Source organism: Megalops cyprinoides, chromosome 4 (assembly GCF_013368585.1).
Source record: "Megalops cyprinoides isolate fMegCyp1 chromosome 4, fMegCyp1.pri, whole genome shotgun sequence".
Classification (NCBI taxonomy): Eukaryota; Metazoa; Chordata; class Actinopteri; order Elopiformes; family Megalopidae; genus Megalops; species Megalops cyprinoides.
The window spans coordinates 25,797,618-25,817,681 of NC_050586.1; the positions used below are offsets into that span (position 1 = coordinate 25,797,618).

A 20,064-nucleotide genomic window follows, 5' to 3' on the forward strand; every position below is an offset into this window, starting at 1 on the left:
TTCAGACACCCGCAAACTGTCCACAAACATTCACCTCTCTCCTCTGCCCTCTGCCACCTCCACCCTCCACCTCTCTGAAAGCTGATGACTTCGCCATCAGCAGTCAGTTCTCCACTCTACTTATTCACAGCCAGTCTCTACCCACATGCAACACGCTACTGTCCACATTCTCCCCTATCTCTGAAGCTGACATCTCCAAGTTTCTCCTCTCTAACCGACCCACCACCTGCCCCCTGGACCCAATCCCCTCCCATCTCCTACAGGCTCTCTCTCCCACACTCTTATCTGCACTCATGCACATCACCAACCCATTGCTCACAGCTGGCACCTTCCCCACCATGTTTACGCCAGCTCACGTAGCCCACTGCTCAGAAAGTCTACACCTTGCCCCTCCAAAGTAGAAACTACAGGCCGGTCTCTCTCTTCCTTTTCTTCTCTAAAACCCTTGAATGAGTTGTTTTCACCAAGGTTTCTGCTTTCCTCTCACAGAATGACCTATTGGATACCAACAAATCTTGCTTCAAAACCAGCCACTCAGCTGAGATGGCCCTCCGGTTTGTTGTCGACACCTTGCAGGCAGCGAGAGCTGCCTCCAGGTCGTCAGCCCTCATCCTACTAGACCTGTCTGCCATCTACCACTGCTATGCAGATGACACCCAGCTCTACTGCCTGTCTCTCAGACATCTCAGCCTGGATGAAGGAGCACCACCTTCAACTCAACCTATCCAAGACGGAGCTCCTAGTCATCCCAGCCCCCATTGATCCAGCACATCACTGTACAGCTTGGCAGTTGATACAGAATGCGGCTGCACATCTGGTTTTCAACCAAACAAAGGCTTACATTGCACCTCTCTTGGCTCACACCACTGGCTTCCTGTAGCTGCTCACGTCATGTTCAAGGCCTTGATGCTTGCGTTAAGGATGACCAACAAAACTGCACCTACCTACCTGAACTCACTACTACAAGCCTATGTTCCCTCCAGACCGCTACACTCTGCTACCGAACAGCTTCTGGTGGTCTCGTCGCATCACGGTGCAAAATCACTATCCAGAACTTTCTCCACCATTGTCCCCCGATGGTGGAATGAACTTCCACACTTCTGTCGTTCTGCCGAGTCCCTCGCTGTCTTCAAGAAACATCTGAAGACACAGCTCTTCCACTCTCACCTGAGCACCTGAAACACTACCACCTTAAGGAATTTCTCATGTCTCAAAAAACTTTCTATTTAAAAAAAAAGGAAAAAGAAAATGTAATCTAATGGTTTAATGCACTTGTTATCACTGCCAACTAGCTTGTACCTTGTCTGGGCAACCATTGAAACCTGGTCACGGAGCACTTCTAATATTGTTGACTCCTTATGGTTTTTTTCTTGTGTTGTGCTCTGCCTCACTTGTAAGTCGCTTTGGATAAAAGAGTCTGCCAAATGAATAAATGTGAATGTAATAAATGTTTTTTTTCCTTTCAAACTCTGTAACCTTGCACAGATTTAGAATTCTACTGAAACATACTGTTTACATTGCCTGCCCTACAGATGGGTACATAGTATAAGACACTCAGAGTTTGCAAAGGGTCATCTTATTTCAGTTTCATATATTAGATCATGAAGAAGATATTTATGGTTCAGCCTCTAAATGTTGCTCGCTTCTGACAGGATTAAATTTTTTCCTTTCCACACCCTTGCCTGGAGGTGTGCTTGACTGACCATGACAACAACCAATCAGACACTTTTCCAAACGTAGACAAAACAGACAGCCAAACATTAACCCTTTAAATATGGAAGTTTCTTTATATGCAAAGTATCACAAAAATCATTTTCCAAATTATGAGTATTTTTTTCTTTTGTGATTCCAAATCTTTGTTACGCTTCTCTTGTTATAACAGGTTCTTTTCAACACCATTAAACAGAGTACACAGAAGAAAACGGTTCACAGACAGAATTATTTAATCATTAGTTTATTGTAAAAATTGTGGTTGCGGAATAATTTAAGCATTACCATGAATTTTTTCACTGGCTAATAGTGCAATTTGTCAGAGCTTCGACAGGTAAGGCAAAATATCATTCAGCAAATGAAGTACTTGAATGAGAAACGTAAACTGAAGCGACATATGCTGGCAGCTGGCTAAAGCTGCATCGCTCTCAGGCATGCAGCCCTCGAATTTCCCACACCGAGTGCGGCGCTCTCCTCAGCGCAGAGCTGCTGCATCCCGCAGTGGGCAGACGGATGACGGCAGCCATTTTGTAGCATTGCTTTGTGAGGAATAGTCTGTGGCATATTCAGATACATACGTGTGTTTACATAGTGTTATAACAGTACACAGCTGACTGGACTGAGCCCCCAGGGTGAATGTGTGTGTACACACAGTAGAAAAAGAACAGAAAGAACATGCTCCCTTGGATTAGAGTCACCGCCACACACTGAGCATGCAGACACACGCGCATGACCATGTGAGTGTGTGTTTGTGCCTGTGGCAGACCGGGTGTGTGTGTGTGTGTTTGTGCCTGTGGCAGACTGTGTGTCTGTGTGTATATACTGTATGTGTATATGTATGTGCATGGAGGAGCAGGAGATATGGGTTTGGTAGGAGCCTCTGCTTGAATAACATCCAGTGCCTCTGTTTAAGGTCCAGGTCAGAAGGAAGGCATCAAGCATAAAGCGAGACTCACACCGAGTTTACTCTCAGAGACATACCCCAGCCGGGCTGATCTGCTGGGCTAACATTCACTTCCACAGGAGCTTGCTCAGTGCAGAGCTTCTGCTGCTGTTAATAGACTCGGCAGGCCCACAGTTCACATCACAGTCACCTTCAGACAGGTATTGCTCCATGACCAACTTGCAGAAGAAAGGGCTACGAACACGACTACCCGCAAGAGCTGCAGGATTTGTCTTTACTCGTTGGTTATCAGGTTTTTTCTGCAGATATCCATCAAATGACACAGTGCAGTGTATCCACTGCTGGTGAGAGTACATTCTGTGTGAAGAAGGCTGCACTGACCATGGCAGTTAGAACTCCTCCTTGAGGAACGCACTGTTGGACAGACACAGTGCAGGGACAGAGACGAGTCTGGCACTTCAGTGTGCATGTGCAGATGGAGACGTGGCGTTGGACCTAGGGTAGGGCATGTCCTGGGGAGGATCACAGTCGTCATTGTTAAAACAGTGCGAGGGGGGTGGCCACAGGGGCGGCGCCACACCTTCACTCCCCCTTCAAGGAGCACCTGCCATGACTGAATTCAATAAAAAAAAATATTCAGGCACACAACCCCCTCCCAGTGCACATGGACATGGAGAGGAATATTGGCCGTGGTTCCTTTCCTGGGTTTTTTTTTTTTTTTTTTTTTTTTACAAACGAGTTACACTTAGACTGAGGAAGGTTTCTGCACAACAGTTTTGTTTTCATGCATATCAGAGAACACAAAAGGCACTGAGAGAGGGAGGGAGAGAGAAACAGAGAGGGGAAGAGAGAGGGAGGGAGGGAGAGAGAGGGAGAAACAGAGAGAGGGAGGGAGGGAGAAACAGAGAGGGGAAGAGAGAGGGAGGGAGGGAGAGAGAGGGAGAAACAGAGAGAGGGAGGGAGGGAGGGAGAGAGAGGGAGGGAGGCAGGTGTGTCTGGCGGTTATGCTCAGGTCAGATCCTCTCCAGTAGGCTGTTTGTTTTGGGTATTTTGGCTTGTATTGCATTGTTTCAGTGCGTATCGACGTGTTCATCAGCATTTAGGCAGACTCTCTCTTGCATCTTCCAGCTTGGCAAGAACCCACTGTGTGGACCGAAGACAAGAAAGTGTGTAATGACAAACAAGAAATAACTTCAAGCGCTAATGCTGCACTATTCTGGCACTAACAGGAATTCTAGAGTCTTTGTTCACAGAGGTAGTCTGGCTCTGCTGCAATGATCACATAGCATGGAAGACAGGCGATATACTGAGAGCAGATGGACCTACCTTGGCAATTTCAGGAGTTTTGAAGTTAATGATCTTCCCAAACTCTTTGGCATGGAAAACGGACTTGACTCTCTCCTACGCAATCCAAGAAATTAGAGCAACAGGAAGAGGGTTTCAAACAGAGCAGTGTGGGTAGGACAGGGTTAACACTGTCTGGAGTTACACTACCATGCTGCCCTCCTTCGATAAGGTCCTACAGCCTGCCTTGTGAGGCTGGGTTTTGTTTGGTGCAGCTGGTGGGTTTAGGTTTATACAGCCTGTCTGATGCTCTCACTGGGTCACCATTGCTCTGTTGCTGACCATCGCACTCATTCCACAGGTCAACAGGGGTGAGCCAATCAACCAGAAGAGCAGCTAAGGTACAACACAGGAGATGCAGGTGGGATAATCCAGCAATGGAGCAGTGAGGTGTTTACCAGCAGAGGTACGTACCTTGGCTTCGATCCGCAGTCTTCTCCCTTCCACTATTATTGGCTCTTTGGTGAACTCGTCAAAACAATACTGCCACTCGCAGGTGAGCTGACCAAAGGTTCCCTTCGTCACGAAGAAAATACAACTGCAAAGGCAAGAGTGACACCATTCTGAGAACCAGAGCACAGATAAGAAGTATATTCCCTTACCACCTACTGTCTGCATTCAAAATGCACTCCGCTCGCACCTGCAGAAACAGCTAGAAAAAACTCATATGCAGACGTGCAAGAATATTTAACAGGAATGAAAAATAGAGAAAATGGATGGCAAGACTAAAGAACAAAGAACTCTGAGGCCAGAAGCTTCATTACGGTATGGACAGGAGGAGGAGAGAAAGGCAGCTCCTACCTTTTAGTGATCATCAGGAAGTCAGATTCGTTCACCTTGGCATGGGCAAAGTATCTGTATTTGGCAAATCGTCCATTTTCAATTTTCTAGAAAAGACAATTGAGAAAATGGTCCTTAGGACAGTTTTGTCAAAATAGGACAGTTTTGTCAAAATTCTAAACACAACGATTTGTCATCTACCCTCATCATGCACTGACCTACGTTAATAAAGACAAATATTTCTACAAGTCTAAACACTATGGGCTTTTAGAGAGCTACAGTACCGGCTCCTCTGTTGGGTACAGAACTTCCTGTGGCTCTACAGAGGGGAAACATTTTCACCTTCATCCTACGACCTGGGATGCGTACTCCTGGAGCCAGACATGTCCCAGATGAGAGATCCTGAAAACTCTTCCTTCACAGAGGCAGTGTACTACAGTGGATCCACCCACTGCACTAGAATTGCACCTGACTGGTCAAAGATTCTAATGAGTGTATAGGTAACACTCTATTAAGGCTTTCAGTAGCGATCTGACATTCTAGAGTCATCTGTCTGGTGTACTAAAACATAACTGATACACACTGTCTGGATTGCATTATTGTTAATTTAGGGACTTTAGCTCAAAAAACTGTTTAGTGTAATATTTTAATATTTTCAATCAATGAGACATACGGTTGTGTAAATATAGAGTATATTCAAAATAATTCGGCATACAATGATAAAAACCACTTAAAATTCATATTTGAACACAAGCACATTACAAGTGTCTTCAAGGCTAATATCATAGAACATGTACACCGTCTGTTATTTGTACAATGAATGTCTGAAAACAGAACAATGAAAGATTTAAAATGCAGTTTATTGGATGAAAAACAGAGGTGGGCATGGCCATAAATGACAGAGTACAGGATTGGACTGTGATGAAAGTGGGAGGGGTCAGGATGTCACCTGGTCCAACCATAAGGAAGTGCTCCTACCTTTATGACATCACTTTACCAATCACATCAGAGAGAATTCTTAACAGAGGACAGGGCCACCTCTCAACCATAACACTTGCCTTCTAGTTCTCACTAATATCATTTGGTCTAAGTTGGCAGTGCTACTGCATATTTTCAGTTGTATGTTTGGGAAATACTTCCTTATGGTCAGACTCACAGAAAATGGGTCACATGGTAATCTGAGCCTGCCCACTTTCTGAGGTCCAGGGAACAGAGCAGGAAGAAGAGGAAAAATGAACAGAACAGTGAGGTCATGAACATGAAAGAACAGGATGCAAAGGGTTCTTTAAAATTCAGTTACACTTCGGAAATAATTCCACATCTTTCTGGAACCAGAACAATTTTCAAACTTACAAAGATTTTCAAATGGCACATCAAAAATAATTAATCAAAGCTGCATATTTTGTATGGAGTTAAAATGAAGCTGTCTCTGTACTGTTTAAAGACACCCCTTGTAAAATGGATTTTGCACATTCTTAATGAGTAGGCATTGATGACACAGTGAAAGGCACAGACAGAGACCACTGAACATTTCTGCAGGTTGAATGCATGCACTACTAGAACTTAGCAATTTTTTTTCTAGCTGCCATCATCATCATCATCATCATCACTGTCAGTCCTAATCCATTCAGTGTAGGCCATTCTTTTCTGTAAACATGACAAAAGAGGAAAGAACAGATCCAGTGAGTTTAAACATGCAGGCACATCTGATCCAGTTCCTTTTCTGGCGTCATCCTGGGTGTTTTGCCAGTTATACAGCTGATGTCCTTTTAGAGATGTGATTTTACAGGGTATCTGGTCATCCATTTTCTCACAGCTTAATGAGACAAAGCCATTTGGCTTTCTCTAAACAGCTCTACACAAACACCGCCCTTTCTCTGAAGGTTCAAACTCTAAAAAATCACATCCAAGAATTAGTGTAGCAACACAATGATGGAATTACCTACAACAACGGTGAGCTGACACTTAGACATGATATTTAAGGGTTCAGCTGGATGTCAACAGTTGCTTTTGGTTTGAAAACGCAACGCATAGATTCACTGAAGAGGAGTAGAAACATCACTGTGCATTGTAAGAAGTCTGAGAGCGTAACTGCCTTTTCTGCCTCAGGTATCTACTGCATTAAAACAGTAATTCATGTAGTTGTGTGTAAAGTCATTTAAGCAATGAAAAAAGTATCACTGATTTGTTATGTGTTCCCTTGGTATCACCAACCAGCCAGGACAATATCATGCCCAGGGAACAGTATATGGACAATGTGTGACTGTGACGAGGGCATTGCACAGTATATTTATATCACTTTATAGAAATATATATTGCTATACGTGTGCATTTTATTTTATGTTTTAGCCTATAATGTAAAATTCAACATCAACACTTATGATTGATTCCTTGGTGGAGAGCCGCATATTACCTGAAAATGTAAAAATCATAACAAAATATTTCTTTTTAGCTCTAGATGAAAAATCTATGGGTCTGCAGCTAGAACTTCCTCAATCCCCTGAGCAGTAGAGACCCTGCATGGTCAAATAGCAGCTTTATGCAGCTCAAAGAACAGAACCCTTAATTATAGCATTTATTAGGGACCAGACCAGCACTACACTGCCATGCTTTATCAGGGTAGCAGACGTCACATAGTGTTTAGGCCACGACACGAAAACACTGAGACCCACACATCTACTTCGACAGCTCTGGAAGTGCAAAAGAAGTGCAGCCATAAAATCATAACTCATAAACTCATAACACATGCATACAGACACAGAAAATTCTCTAGCAGTGCACATATTCAAGCCATGGGAGCAGTCACAGCGCAACTCATGACACGCCTGATCATGACCTCTGACCCAGGGGGAGTGGCCCTCAGGTTGAGTCAGGCCAGGTGTGTGAGAGAGTGAGATGGATCCTTCCTGCTGATGAGGTGGGGTGGTACAGGAGCATGAAAGGGGGATGTGTCACCTGTAGCATCTGGCTGCCGACTCCCTCCCTCTCCTTGTACGGTCGGATCACGCCGTCCTCGTGGAAGAAGCGCGGTGGCCGAAGGCTCTCCACATCCTGTGATGTCTCCGTTGCCCTGGAAATTTGCGGGGAGGACATATTTAATACTTGCCCTTTGCAGTATGTATGTTTGAAGTTCCATGTATTTTCAAGTTTGAAGTTTCATTGTATTGTGTGCTTTTTGAAATACATAAGAACAGTTGAGCCAAGGCCGCAAAGAACACTCCTATGGCCCTGAGAGTTTTTCACATACTTAAATGTTCTACATTTCATAACTGCATTGTTATATTCTGTTTCGTCAAAGCTTTGGCAATATGGACTGCATGGTATTTCATACCAGTAAAGCATGAAAAAAGAGAGAGAGTGAATTAGACTAGGATAGAGGTTGATACAGATGGGAGAGAGTGGATTAGACTAAGGTAAAGGGTGACAGAGGTGAGAGAGACTGAATTAAAGGTAGAGGGTCATACAGGTGAGAGAGAGAGAGTAAAAGAAGTGGAGGGAAATACAGGTGAGTCAAGTAGGGGGTGTGGGGCGGTACCTCTTGATGCCCTGGAAGGTGCTGCTGGCCATGTCGATGATGCCCCCCGTGGGTCGGGTCACTGCCCCCACTAGGCCCTTCCCCACACCTTTAAAGAAGCCTGCCGCCCCCTCTTTCTGTGCCCCTGTGGGGGTAAAAAGAGACCAAAAAAATGCGTGAACAGACGCACACAAGCATGCAAACTGGAGCTATGCGAAAACACTCTTTCTACAGTATATCACACATAAACTCCACTACACTTCCACCCCATGGACATTACCTTTGATGGGCTTTGTGACGATCCCTGTGATTCCACTGACAAAACCCTGCAAGGCACAATCGTAGATCAGCAGTTTAGAGAGCTGGGATCTGTGCAGTCAGAATCACACAGAAGAAACCAGCGTCTCTTTCACTACTTTCAGAATCACATAGGAGAAGCCAGGCTCTTTCACACTCAGTTAGTGTTATACAGGAGAACCAGCCTCTCACTGTTTGCACAGGAACACAGGAGAAACCAGTCCAGTCTCTCTGTGTAGTCAGAGTCATACAGGAGAAACCCATCTCTCTCACCGACACCAGCCCCTTGCCCCCGCGTGTCAGGCCCTCTCTAAGCCCACTGGGCTGCTTGTTCATGGCCTCCCGTCGCTTCTGCTGGTACTCCTCATCCATCGTCATGGCAGCCACGCCTTTCGCCATAGCACCTGTGATCCTGGAGGCAGCACCGGCAATGCCCCCTGAGGGAGGAGTCAAAACATTCATGTGACAAGGAAGGAGTCAAAGCACCCATGTGATGAGGGAGGAGTCAGAACACCCATGTGATGAGGGAGGAGTCAGAACACCCATGTTACAGGGGAGGAGACAAAGGAATGCTTTTACAGCTGAAATATATAGTGTGGATATACACGTGGTATGGCAGCATTTCAGACTTACGCATCAGTATGTTAGCACATGTGCCTACATAACTAGTGATGAATGGGCATAAGTATCACATGACAAAGCTGCCCACTCAACTTTTCACCCTTCACATGGCACTCACCCACAGCTCCTCCCACCAGCGCCTTAACTCCAAGGGCCATGCCCTCCACAAACTCCTCCGGGCCTTGGATGGCCCCCTGGGGAACAGCACAGTGCAGAGTCAGACAGCCACAGCAACATCAAACTCATTCAGCTTGTTACACTCTGAGGGTGGCAGGGCAGCTGGGAATCTGGACCTGGGCCCAGACTGCAAGTACTGAAGTTGTAAATGTTGAAAAATATATTTTACTTTTACAGTGTTCATAATTAAGCCTTATCATCCATTTGTCCTTACTTAGGTACATGTACTGACCAACTAATACGACTGAATCATTTCAGCCAATTTTTAGTGTCATCAATGAATACAAAATGTAAGCAACGTAATTGCCCTGTAAATGGGCATCTGTTGGACAAACTGTAATACATTAATAATAAATAAAAAATAAATAATAATAATAAAATTTATAATCCTACCTGGTACGGTTCGTAGAAGAAGGCCTCTACCCCTTCAGAGAGCCCCCTTATCAGTCCAAATGGATTCCCCAACACATCCAGCCCCAGGACCAGCACATACATCTGCTTTATGGCCTGAAGCAGAGAGACACACTCACTGCTACAGAACCAGTATTTATGATTTATGGCATGCAGGGACAAACAACGTCCACCTGTGTCATGCAGGTATGTCTTTCCTCATTAGGAGGAAGTATAGATGCAGGTGTATTAATTGCTTGGAGTACCGTTAAAAGGAGGTGTGCTAATGATTTGGAATGATGCCAGACACAGGTGTGGCACCTGTCCGGAGTAATGCTGAACACAAATATGTTACCTGTTTGAAGTGATGCCAGGTGCACCTGCAGGTATGTTACCTGTTTGGACTAATGCCAGGTGTGCTCGCAGGTGTATAACCTATTTGGACTAATGCCAGGTGCTCGAGCAGGCGTGTTACCTGTTTGGACTAATGCCAGGTGCTCGAGCAGGCGTGTTACCTGTTTGGAGTAATGTCAGGTGCTCGAGCAGGCGTGTTACCTGTTTGGAGTAATGTCAGGTGCTCGAGCAGGCGTGTTACCTGTTTGGAGTAATGTCAGGTGCACGAGCAGGCGTGTTACCTGTTTGGAGTAATGTCAGGTGCACAAGCAGGTGTGTTACCTGTTTGGAGTAATGTCAGGTGCACGAGCAGGTGTGTTACCTGTTTGGAGTAATGTCGGATGACTTCCCATTGTAGCTGCTGTGTTGTGCGGAACTGGAACATGAGCTCAAAAAAAGCCAGCCTGGGAAAGCACAAAACGTACATCATACAGTGTGTAGTGTACCCACATTTAGACACATGATACACTCACATTTACATGTATTCTATATCCAAATTAAAGTACATGATATATCCAATTTAAAATAGATTTTAAACAATGTAAAAATGTGCAGTTCTGCAAATATGGACGTGACTGTTTTACAGTGTTGAATGTCTTACAGTGTAATAAGTGTGCAGGAGAGACTGTGCAGTGTAAAATAGGGGGATCAGTGTGAAGGAAGCACTGTATGCAGTGTAAAATAGGGGGAAGGAAGCACTGTGTTCAGTGTAAAATAGGGGGATCAGTGTGAAGGAAGCACTGTGTTCAGTGTAAAATAGGGGGATCAGTGTGAAGGAAACACTGTGTGCAGTGTAAAATATGTGGATCAGTGTGAAGGAAGCACTGTATGCAGTGTAAAATATGTGGATCAGTGTGAAGGAAGCACTGTGTGCAGTGTAAAATATGTGGATCAGTGTGAAGGAAGCACTGTGTGCAGTGTAAAATATGTGGATCAGTGTGAACAGGTACTTGAAGACGACATCTTGCACGTCGGTCAGCGTGGCGCCGATGCTTTTCAGCAGCAGGTTGAGGGACTGCACCGGGATCACCTCCGTCTCACGCTTCTCCTTATTCCCATCCTCACCTCCCGAACTCAGAGAGAAACTCAGGTGCAGCTGTCTCACACACACGCACACACACACACACACACACACACACACACACACACAGATACACACACAAATAATCATTTTCAGAGGAGTACCCACACAGTACACACTCTTGACACATACTCTTACAGCATGTACTTTAATGAAATACTCCAACATTACTCACTTTCATAAATTATCAGACTGTACTCTCTCTGATATATACTCTTACAGTGCTTATTTTGATAAACCTTCACATGGTCCTCACTGTAATAAATACTGTGACGGCACTCACTTTGATAGGGGATATGTGGAAATACTCGTAGAGGCTGATTGGAGATGTGTCCGTGGCAGAGACATGGTTGAGCTCCGTCTTCAGGTACTCGATGTCCTTCTCAAACAGCTCTACCTAAGAGACACAGAAAGAGAGGGCGACTGGGGTCAAGACCAATGTTCTATTCAAGTGTAGGGTAATAACAAACAAGTAATGACCAGGGGATACCTTTAAGGCTCTAAGGGGTCTAAGGGGTCCTCTTTCATTCACACAAACCCTTTCACAGATTTCACAGGGCATAAGTAGAAGCCACAGTTGTCAGGGTGTTGGAGAGCAATGTTTCCATAGCCAAATGACCAATATAAGTTGCAGCTGACCAGAGCACAGTTGTGGAGGGGGAAGTCCTACCTCCTGCTCAGATGACACTGCGCTCACATTCTCCTGGGTGAAAAGTTCAAGGATAGCATACAGGAACCCCAGGTCCAACTTCAGATCCATCTCCTGGATGAGAACTTTGAAGTACCTAAAATCAAGACAGAGTTCCTCACCACCTTCTAATGCTGTTTCCGAATGGATTAAGATGTGTTAATTCCTCTCTTTCTATAGAAACGGAGTCAACTTCAGGGCATAAAACACTACGCCACCTGAACTCTGAAAATCGCATGGAAACTTTTATTCATTACTGAGTAGTATATTAGTGAGAGACTAAACACTGTAATATGATTCGGTCTTTGTATCATTTACTCAGTGGCAAAACTAAGCTCCAGTGATTTACGGACTGCTCCAAGGACCGGAGCACACACAATCACAGGAGCGCAGATCACAGAGCAAGAAAGCGCGACAGAGAGAGAGAGAGAGAGAGAAAGAGAAAGAGAAAGAGAAAGGGGGAGAGAGAGAGAAACCTTTCCTTTTAAATACACCTAAGCTCTTCGACAATAGTTCAGCAAAAAAGAAACACTACATTATTATGAGACAATAGAGTGGCCCTGACAAACAAAAACAGGAACTCCCTCCATAGCCTCAGAGAGAGAGGGAGGGAGAGAGAGAGAGAGAAGGGGGAGGGGAGGAGAGGGGTGCAGGAAGGGAGTGAAGACAGAGAGTGAGAGCAGGGGCAGCGAGGAATGAGAGAGCGAGGGGAGAGAGGTGGAGAGGGAGTGAGAGAGAGGGGAGAGAGAGAAAGGAAGACGGGGGAGGAGAAGGGTCTCACTTGATGCGTGAAATGTCCGAGTGTCCGGCAGATCTGGTGACGATGCTGATGTCAGTCAGGGGTTTGGGCTCTTGATGGGGAGAACAGAGAGATGGTCTGTTTTATCAGATAAAAGGGTGGGTAGGGGGGGTCTTCCGAAATAAATTCATCTACACTTTCCGTTCCAGCCTGCCTGTACGGGCTGAAATTTCATTAGCAGTTTCTAAGATGCGACCTTCACTGACCTGAGTCCATAGTGACAGATTTCGGAGGCTTTATGGGGTAGAAGACGTAAGGGAAGATTGCTCCTGGAAGCTGATTCTGGATCTGTGGATGCATAGGATCACCCCTGTTAAACTTTTGTCAATCATGAAAGCGTTCTCCAGAGACACCTAAACATCCAATGCTGACAAAAACAAATCCTTGTGGCACATTTTCTCTGCTGTTTACATCTTCACAAATCAAGAAAACCTTTTAGGCCATGTTTAAAACAGTAAGTAAACTGGAACCAACCAACTAACATCACCCAATGAACACTGCCTAACAAACATCGCCATGAAAAATGTTCATATCATAATCAAATCATATCAAATCATAAACCATCTGACTGCGCTTCACAAGTACCTCCCTCCTCTCTGCACTGAAATCCAGAAGAGAGACATTATCAAATTTTAAATTTCAAACAATACAGGATCCAAGAAACCACGTGACCTGAGGATGAAGTCTGCAAGTGCTCTGTCTCTCACCTGTATTCTGTTGATCTGGATCCGGTAGGCCTTCTGGCGAGCAGAGACACTGTACTCCACTTTGACCGCAGGCAGGAAGTTTCTCCTGAGAGGAGAGTCGTAAGGCTGCAGGACTCTCATGTCAGAACCATTTGGAGTCAGAGAAACCTAACAGAGACCAGGAAGCAGGTCAAACAAACCTCACGGTAGTATTCTCAGCTTCATATTATTATTAGTGGTATTACATCACAACCATTTTTGTTACTAGTTCTATTCTTATTTTATGATGTATACCACATTTATAACAATACACACAAATAAAACCTATAATGGAAGATCATATTTAACTACAACATTTGAATAAAATATCAAGAATACATGACATAACCCATGCATGAGACAAAAAATTCTATGCTGTATGTCCAAATCACCTGTCCTAGTTTAAAACAGCACAGCAAATCAGTCTGCCTCTTCAAATCATGTTAGCAAATACAGGAAATATTATACACAAAATACACAAAAACACATAAAATTGTTTTACTTATTTCACAGGGTTGTAAATGTCATGCAGGAATCAGTTGGGAGCAGCTGAACTCTAACCTGTAAGTTGTTCTCCAGGTCCAGAATGGCGTTGTCCACGGGGCCGCTGTCCATGTACTCTCTGAAGTTCTGCTCCAGCAGCATGGCGTCCTTTCCGTTCATGGTCCGCCAGCGGGACTTCTTCTTCGGCTTGGATTCCCACACCACGTCAGAACTGCAGGGAGGGTGACAGAACACTCAGTCTCTCCGCATTCTGTCCCTCTCAGAGAGCTGGACCCCCGTGGCTGCAGTAATGGGGATCACGTCAAACTGAAGATGAAGCACTTACTTTCTAGAGGTGATGCCAGTTGTGACCTATGCTGTAAACATTAGGATCAGCACCTAAACCTGATAGGTGTGCAGAGGCAAACCCACAGCAAAGAAAAGACTTATAGAAGACTATACATTTGTTTATATATAATATATTATAAGTGTGTGTGTGTGTGTGTGTGTGTGTTTTTAAACAGGTGCATTTACCTGGTGATGCCGATGAAGGACACCTCCTGGCTTGTGCTGTTGTTGACCAAAGAGATGCCAACATCCTGCAGGGACAGGATCACTTCCTGCTCTGCCAACTCTACTTTTTCACTCTCACACAGGAGCTTGTAGACACGCCTCTCCTCTGTGAACAGCGCCACCCGCTGGAGGCCCTCATAGAACGAGATGAGGAAGAGCTTCCCTTCATCATTCACATCCAGTAGCAGGTCCTGCAGGTGGATAGAGTGAGACAGTGGCAGTCTGTGAGCTAAAGGCTCGCCATGGGCCCAGTGAACAGCCTTACGATATGACTAGGACTGCTATGTACATTTGTTTTTCCATTTAGGGTTGCTTTAAGAGTTCTCTTACAAGCATAAACCTAATGGCTTCCTTATCCCACAGGCAATAAATTCCAAACCCACCCATCGCATTTATAGCTATATTGCTCACAAAACAAACAAGCACACAAACCAACAAAGAGCAAAACAGATGAACAAGCAGACCGAGTCGATCACTTAGCTGTGGCACCACCTAGTGGCAGAAAAACTGAAACCATGAGCTGTAACACAGAGGGTCCCCCAGTTACTGTTAGAGAGACACAGGCATTAGAAGAGGGGAAGAAGGAGAAACGCGCCCACCTCCTCACTGTGCAGCTCTCCCGTGTGTTTTCCACACTTCCACTTCAGGGTGCGAGAGCCCGTCGGCTCAGGCCACGTGTAGTAAACCGATTGCCCCGGGCCCAGCTCGTCCTTCTCCTTCTGTGTGCTGGAAGAGCGGGAAACGGCAGGGTTAACCCCCGCCGGAAACAGCTCCGCCGCCGCGCCACCCCACCGCACCACCCTGCCATACTACTGCTGCGCGCTGAAAGCCATGACTGCCATCTCACCTGCAGTGAAGCTGCCCGCCCCTTGATGACGCAGAGGGAGGAGGGATGGGACCCGTGGAGGGGGGGAGGCTAGGGGGGTGTGTTCTGTATCTCCCCCCAAAAACAAAAACCCAAAAACACCAGCCCATTCCCCCCACCAGGAAGGAGAGAAAGAAAGGAAGAAAAAAAGAAAAAAAATACACATTCTTATGTATAGAGGGAGCAAAGCACCGACCACAGAAAAAGCAGGATTAAACGTAACGTAAGAAAATGAAAAGTTAAGAAGCAGATGCACGAGCAGGCTCCCATTCGCACAGCCTTTCCAAGCAGCAGACAGACAGCTGCAGGCCAAAGGCTTCCCGCACCCGTCTGAGCTTCTCCTTTCTGCTAACGCTCAGCAGCACCGAGCCCATACAGCTGAGCCATCTTTAACTCAGCAGGCTCACCCATTTTAGCGCAAGGAAAAGAGTAGCTCAGACACCAAGACAGAAAAGAAACGCTAAAATGCTACATGTTTCCCTACACCTGCAGCTCCATGGAGGGTCCAGTTCTGTATATGGGAGCTAGACAGTGTGTAAGGGGTATCACTGCTGATATATTATAATGTGTATGGGTTATACAATGTGTAAGGGGTATCAGTGTTACAGTAACACATCAGAGGATGTGTAAGGGGTATTAGTGTTTGTAATGGGTTAGAGGATGTGTAAGGGGCATCAGTGTTACAGTACATGGGTTACAGGAAGAAAAGGCTGAATATATGCTGGAATGTAGCAGATGGGAGAGCTCTCAGGTTCCATGTGAGGAGGCAGGGTGTTGAGTAATCCTCAGCTGGGGTGTGAATCTCTGTGGACAATCTTCAGCATGATGCAAACCTACTACAGGACTTATCCCTGACACTAAATGCCACTAAACCCATCGTCAAAGGTCATTAAACCTGTCACAGGTACATGTGTATGTGTGTATGCTTGTGTGTATATTTGTATGTGTATATGTGTGCACATGTGTACATGTATGTGTGTGTGTGCATGTGTGTATGTATGTGTGTGTAAGGACAGTGTTAAGCACTACAGTGTCAGGCAGAAATGGACCCTCCATTTTGGCCCGGTTCCTGCTACCTGGGCTGCTTCTCTTCTCCTGAGGAGAAGGACAGATCCAGGATATCGTCGGCGACCCAGTTTGAGTCTTTCCGCTCCGAGCAGCTGCCCGGCAGGGAGGTGTGGGGAAAGACAAAATAAAAGCAGGTCACAAACCAACGTTACCGTGCCAGCCACGCCCTGAGGGCACTGAAACACAGCCACACTGACCAGGGTCACAGACAACTGCTCTGCTCACTGCAGAGTTACGCCGCGCCAGTCATCGAGTCTCAGACTGCCTCACTTTTTAGAGTCACAGACAACTGCTTGGTCAATGAGTCACTTATTGGAGTCACAGACAACTGCACTTGTCCTTGTCTCAACACGAAGGCAGCATGAAGCAGAGTCTTCATTCACAGTGTGTGGCCTTGCTCAGCACTCACTCGGTAAACACTAACTGCTGGAATGCTGGAGCAAACAGAGGAAGTGAAAATAAGACGAGATGCTGCACTGTGATTGAGGACTCTGCCCCACTCTGAACACACTGCTAAAGCTTAACAGTTAAAACAAGCAGTAATTAGCAATGTAGCAAAGATTAGAGAAATCTTAACATCACACAATGAAAGGCAGTGATTAGCACTGAAAGGGAAAAATGTATAATTAATTAAGTATAAATAATATTTCTGCATTCATTAATCATTCCACTCCCTTTCTCTCTCCCTAAAATGTATTAAAGAGATAGGAAAGGGGTGTTGTCAGTTGTGTGTACAATCATTAAACTCATGTGGCCAATTCTGTTTGGCAAAAATGTTAGCATCATTTGGTATTTGTTAGGTTTTCACCATAAATTCATATATCACTCTCCCCTCTATATACCCTCCCTCTGGGTTTAATGTCAAGGGTTATTGAAATGTCTTTATCAGTTGCTAAAAATAAAAAAAAATGTTAGTTTTGTTAGTGGAACAAGCAAATTGGGGGCAATGAATGGAATGATGAACAAAATGTAACATTACATTACATTACTTCTGTAAATACAGTGAAAAGGCAGAGCAATGACTGATTTTCAGCTCTGTAAGCTGATACAGAGTGTGGACTGTTTGGAGGAGATAGTGTCAGCAGAGGGTGTCCTGTACTCTGTCTCTCTGTATATTTTGTGAGATGTGGCTATCTTTGTCGGAGAGTTCCAGTGGGTGAAATACATGTTTTTTTCCAATAACAAGTGGATAAAGGATTTTGGCCCCTGACTGAGGTCGAAGCGTAGTGTATGAACTGTTCAGAGACGTAACCTCCAAAGGAGTGCTTAAATGTGAACCCCACCCTCTCACCTCTGGAAGAACTCCAGCGTCTCGTCCTTGGTGTGGTTAATGATGAGGAAGGGTGCGGCACCGTCATGGTAGTCAGAGAACCGGACCACGGTAGAATGCTCTGTCAGGTTCACATCCACAATGATTCCGCCCAGCTGGAACACAGAACAGGTCAGTCTGCTTTGGTAACTCATTGTGCTTAAGTGAAGTGAGCAAAACTCTAGCCCCATTTTGTCTATGATCTAGAGTCACCAGACTTGATACAATCTTAGAAAGACTCTAAACCAAAGAGCCCAACTTGACTTAATGGCCCGTTCTTGTCATTAATTTCTTATGTTTTCATGTTCTGAGCCTTGTGATTGGTTCGTATAAGTCTGTGATTGACAACATATGATACAGTGCATTACTCCACTCGTTAGGTGGTTACATTAAAGGTTTAAGAAAGTTTGTCAAGCCAAACATCCTGAGACGGGGGGAAAAGGGGTGGCAGTGGCACACCTTGTTGTCCAGGTGCAGCAGCAGGCAGTTCTCCTGTTTGTGGAAGTCGATGGTGTGTGGGGTGGAGCTACAGCCCTCCACTTTGACCTTCAGCTTCTTGGAGTCCTTCTCAGGCCAGAAAGGGACTGCAGCCTCCTGGGAGCAGGGGTAAGAGTTAAAGCGATCTACGTGGAAGCATGGAAACAGCGTTCAGGATGTGAGGCTGATGCGAGGGTGATGTGAGATTGATGTGAGAGAGGCTGAGCGAGAGGAGGCACGAGCTATGTGTTTGAGGAGAGGAGGCCCTGGCCCAACCTGGTCCGGACGAGCCTCCGTCCACTCGTCCCGGCCCTCCTCGCTGATCTTGATGGTGTGCTTGGTCCGGTTCACCAGCATGTAGAACGGCATGAAGGTCACGATTCGGGTCAGACTGAAACTGGTGGAGTCGATTTTCACTCCCACCTGCAGCACACAACAAATCGGGCAACCCATGAGATTGACAAAACCCTGCTGTTTTAAGCCCACCCAACCCTAGCAGAGCAAGGCCAGCTCCGATGCATCAGCCACAGGATATGAGAGTATGAAAAGAATGGAAATACACATTCATGCAGTGGGGGAATAAATCCACCTTACTGAATTGTGAACCCAGAACACTTACCAGATAGTCTTTGAGACGACCTTTGCACTTCACATCTCCGTAGCTGCCCACGGTGTCCAAGGAGAAATCGTCCGACAACTCGCTGTCTGACACCATGAGTCGCACCTTAAACGTGAAAAATAGGAACAATCCAATAAATGATCAACTACCCAAATCATCAGAATGCCCACTCCCCATGCCGTTTACTGTGAGGAGCATTTCAGACAATGTGAGACTGGCATGATCCACAATCCCTCTGTCAGGGAATAAAAGTGCAAATGGCAGAGAATCAAACAACTTGCTGGCTCATTGCTCTACCTTTCCCACTATAGGGCTGGAACCAGGTTGGCTCATTATACCCTCTTCCCACTATAGAGCTGGAAAAAGGTTGGCTCATTATACCCTCTTCCCACTATAGAGCTGGAACAAGGTTGGCTCATTATACTCTTTTCCCACTGTAGAGCTGGAAGCAGGCTGACTCATTATACCCTTTTCCCACTGTAGAGCTGGAACAGGCTGGCTTATTATACCCCTATCCCATTATAGAGCTGGAACCAGACTGGTTTATTATACCCCTTTCCCACAGCAGAGCTGAAAAAAGGATTGGCTAATTAAAGCTCTTTCCCACTCTAAAACAGTATAACGAGCTAGACGGGTTACAGTTCTACAGAAGGGGCAAAATTTAGCAAATCCAACGTATTGCTTCGCTGGCGATTGAGCTCATTACCTATGTCATAAAGAGGAACCAACTTACAACCTAACTTCCCTACCTTGTTGTTCTGCAGGAAGTTGCGGGGCTTGAAGGAAAAGAGGAGAGGCATGTCGTAGTCTTTGGGGTGCTTGCGGTGGATGTCGTCGGCCTTGTACTGCAGCAGCCGGCCAGTCTTGTTGACCATCCAATAGGGGGAATGCACTGCCACCACGGTCTGGCCCGGGTTGTACTTGATGTGGATGGCGATGTCCAGCTCGGCGCTCTCACCGCCGTCCTCTTCCTCGTGCAGCGAGCGGAAGACGATGAAGGTGATCTCGTCCTGGTCGCTCTGCAGGCTGTACTCCCCCCGCCAGTCCTGCTTCAGGTAGTCCTGCAGCCGGAGCTCCAGGCGGGAAAGGTTCATGATGGCAGAGAGGATCTGGGCAGAGTGACCCTCCTTCAAGGTGGTGGGGGAGGAGTCTCCATTTTCCTTCAACCAATAAACATACAGGACAGTCAGAAGGGGTGGGGTCTATACCTGCAGAGTGAAGGTGAGGGGGTGGGCAGTGATACCTGC

The 20,064-nt window shown here is 45.8% G+C and overlaps 1 protein-coding gene across 3 annotated transcripts in view; it reads right to left on the reverse strand.

Moving 5' to 3' along the window:
* Nucleotides 1–3,541: 3,541 nt before the first annotated feature.
* The window catches only part of vps13a (vacuolar protein sorting 13 homolog A), a 46,681-nt gene continuing 30,158 nt past the window's right edge, over nucleotides 3,542–20,064 (reverse strand). Inside the window, exons 47-72 of one of the 3 annotated variants that reach the window (XM_036527685.1) lie at nucleotides 19,567–19,977; nucleotides 18,818–18,922; nucleotides 18,475–18,621; nucleotides 18,181–18,315; nucleotides 17,704–17,837; nucleotides 16,421–16,504; nucleotides 15,079–15,205; nucleotides 14,441–14,670; nucleotides 13,985–14,138; nucleotides 13,406–13,552; nucleotides 12,905–12,986; nucleotides 12,681–12,750; nucleotides 11,882–11,996; nucleotides 11,495–11,608; nucleotides 11,081–11,226; nucleotides 10,453–10,534; nucleotides 9,741–9,854; nucleotides 9,289–9,364; nucleotides 8,823–8,986; nucleotides 8,533–8,578; nucleotides 8,274–8,397; nucleotides 7,694–7,808; nucleotides 4,760–4,845; nucleotides 4,373–4,496; nucleotides 3,941–4,015; nucleotides 3,542–3,757 (exon numbers count right to left, since the gene is read on the reverse strand). In XM_036527685.1, the coding sequence (XP_036383578.1) occupies nucleotides 3,707–3,757; nucleotides 3,941–4,015; nucleotides 4,373–4,496; nucleotides 4,760–4,845; nucleotides 7,694–7,808; nucleotides 8,274–8,397; nucleotides 8,533–8,578; nucleotides 8,823–8,986; nucleotides 9,289–9,364; nucleotides 9,741–9,854; nucleotides 10,453–10,534; nucleotides 11,081–11,226; nucleotides 11,495–11,608; nucleotides 11,882–11,996; nucleotides 12,681–12,750; nucleotides 12,905–12,986; nucleotides 13,406–13,552; nucleotides 13,985–14,138; nucleotides 14,441–14,670; nucleotides 15,079–15,205; nucleotides 16,421–16,504; nucleotides 17,704–17,837; nucleotides 18,181–18,315; nucleotides 18,475–18,621; nucleotides 18,818–18,922; nucleotides 19,567–19,977 (3,258 nt within the window). In that variant the 3' untranslated portion in view covers nucleotides 3,542–3,706. Of the gene's footprint in view, nucleotides 3,758–3,940; nucleotides 4,016–4,372; nucleotides 4,497–4,759; nucleotides 4,846–5,601; nucleotides 6,386–7,693; nucleotides 7,809–8,273; nucleotides 8,398–8,532; nucleotides 8,579–8,822; nucleotides 8,987–9,288; nucleotides 9,365–9,740; nucleotides 9,855–10,452; nucleotides 10,535–11,080; nucleotides 11,227–11,494; nucleotides 11,609–11,881; nucleotides 11,997–12,680; nucleotides 12,751–12,904; nucleotides 12,987–13,405; nucleotides 13,553–13,984; nucleotides 14,139–14,440; nucleotides 14,671–15,078; nucleotides 15,206–16,420; nucleotides 16,505–17,703; nucleotides 17,838–18,180; nucleotides 18,316–18,474; nucleotides 18,622–18,817; nucleotides 18,923–19,566; nucleotides 19,978–20,064 lie in introns of those variants that run through there. The other 2 variants (XM_036527686.1, XM_036527688.1) reach the window with 2 other exon arrangements.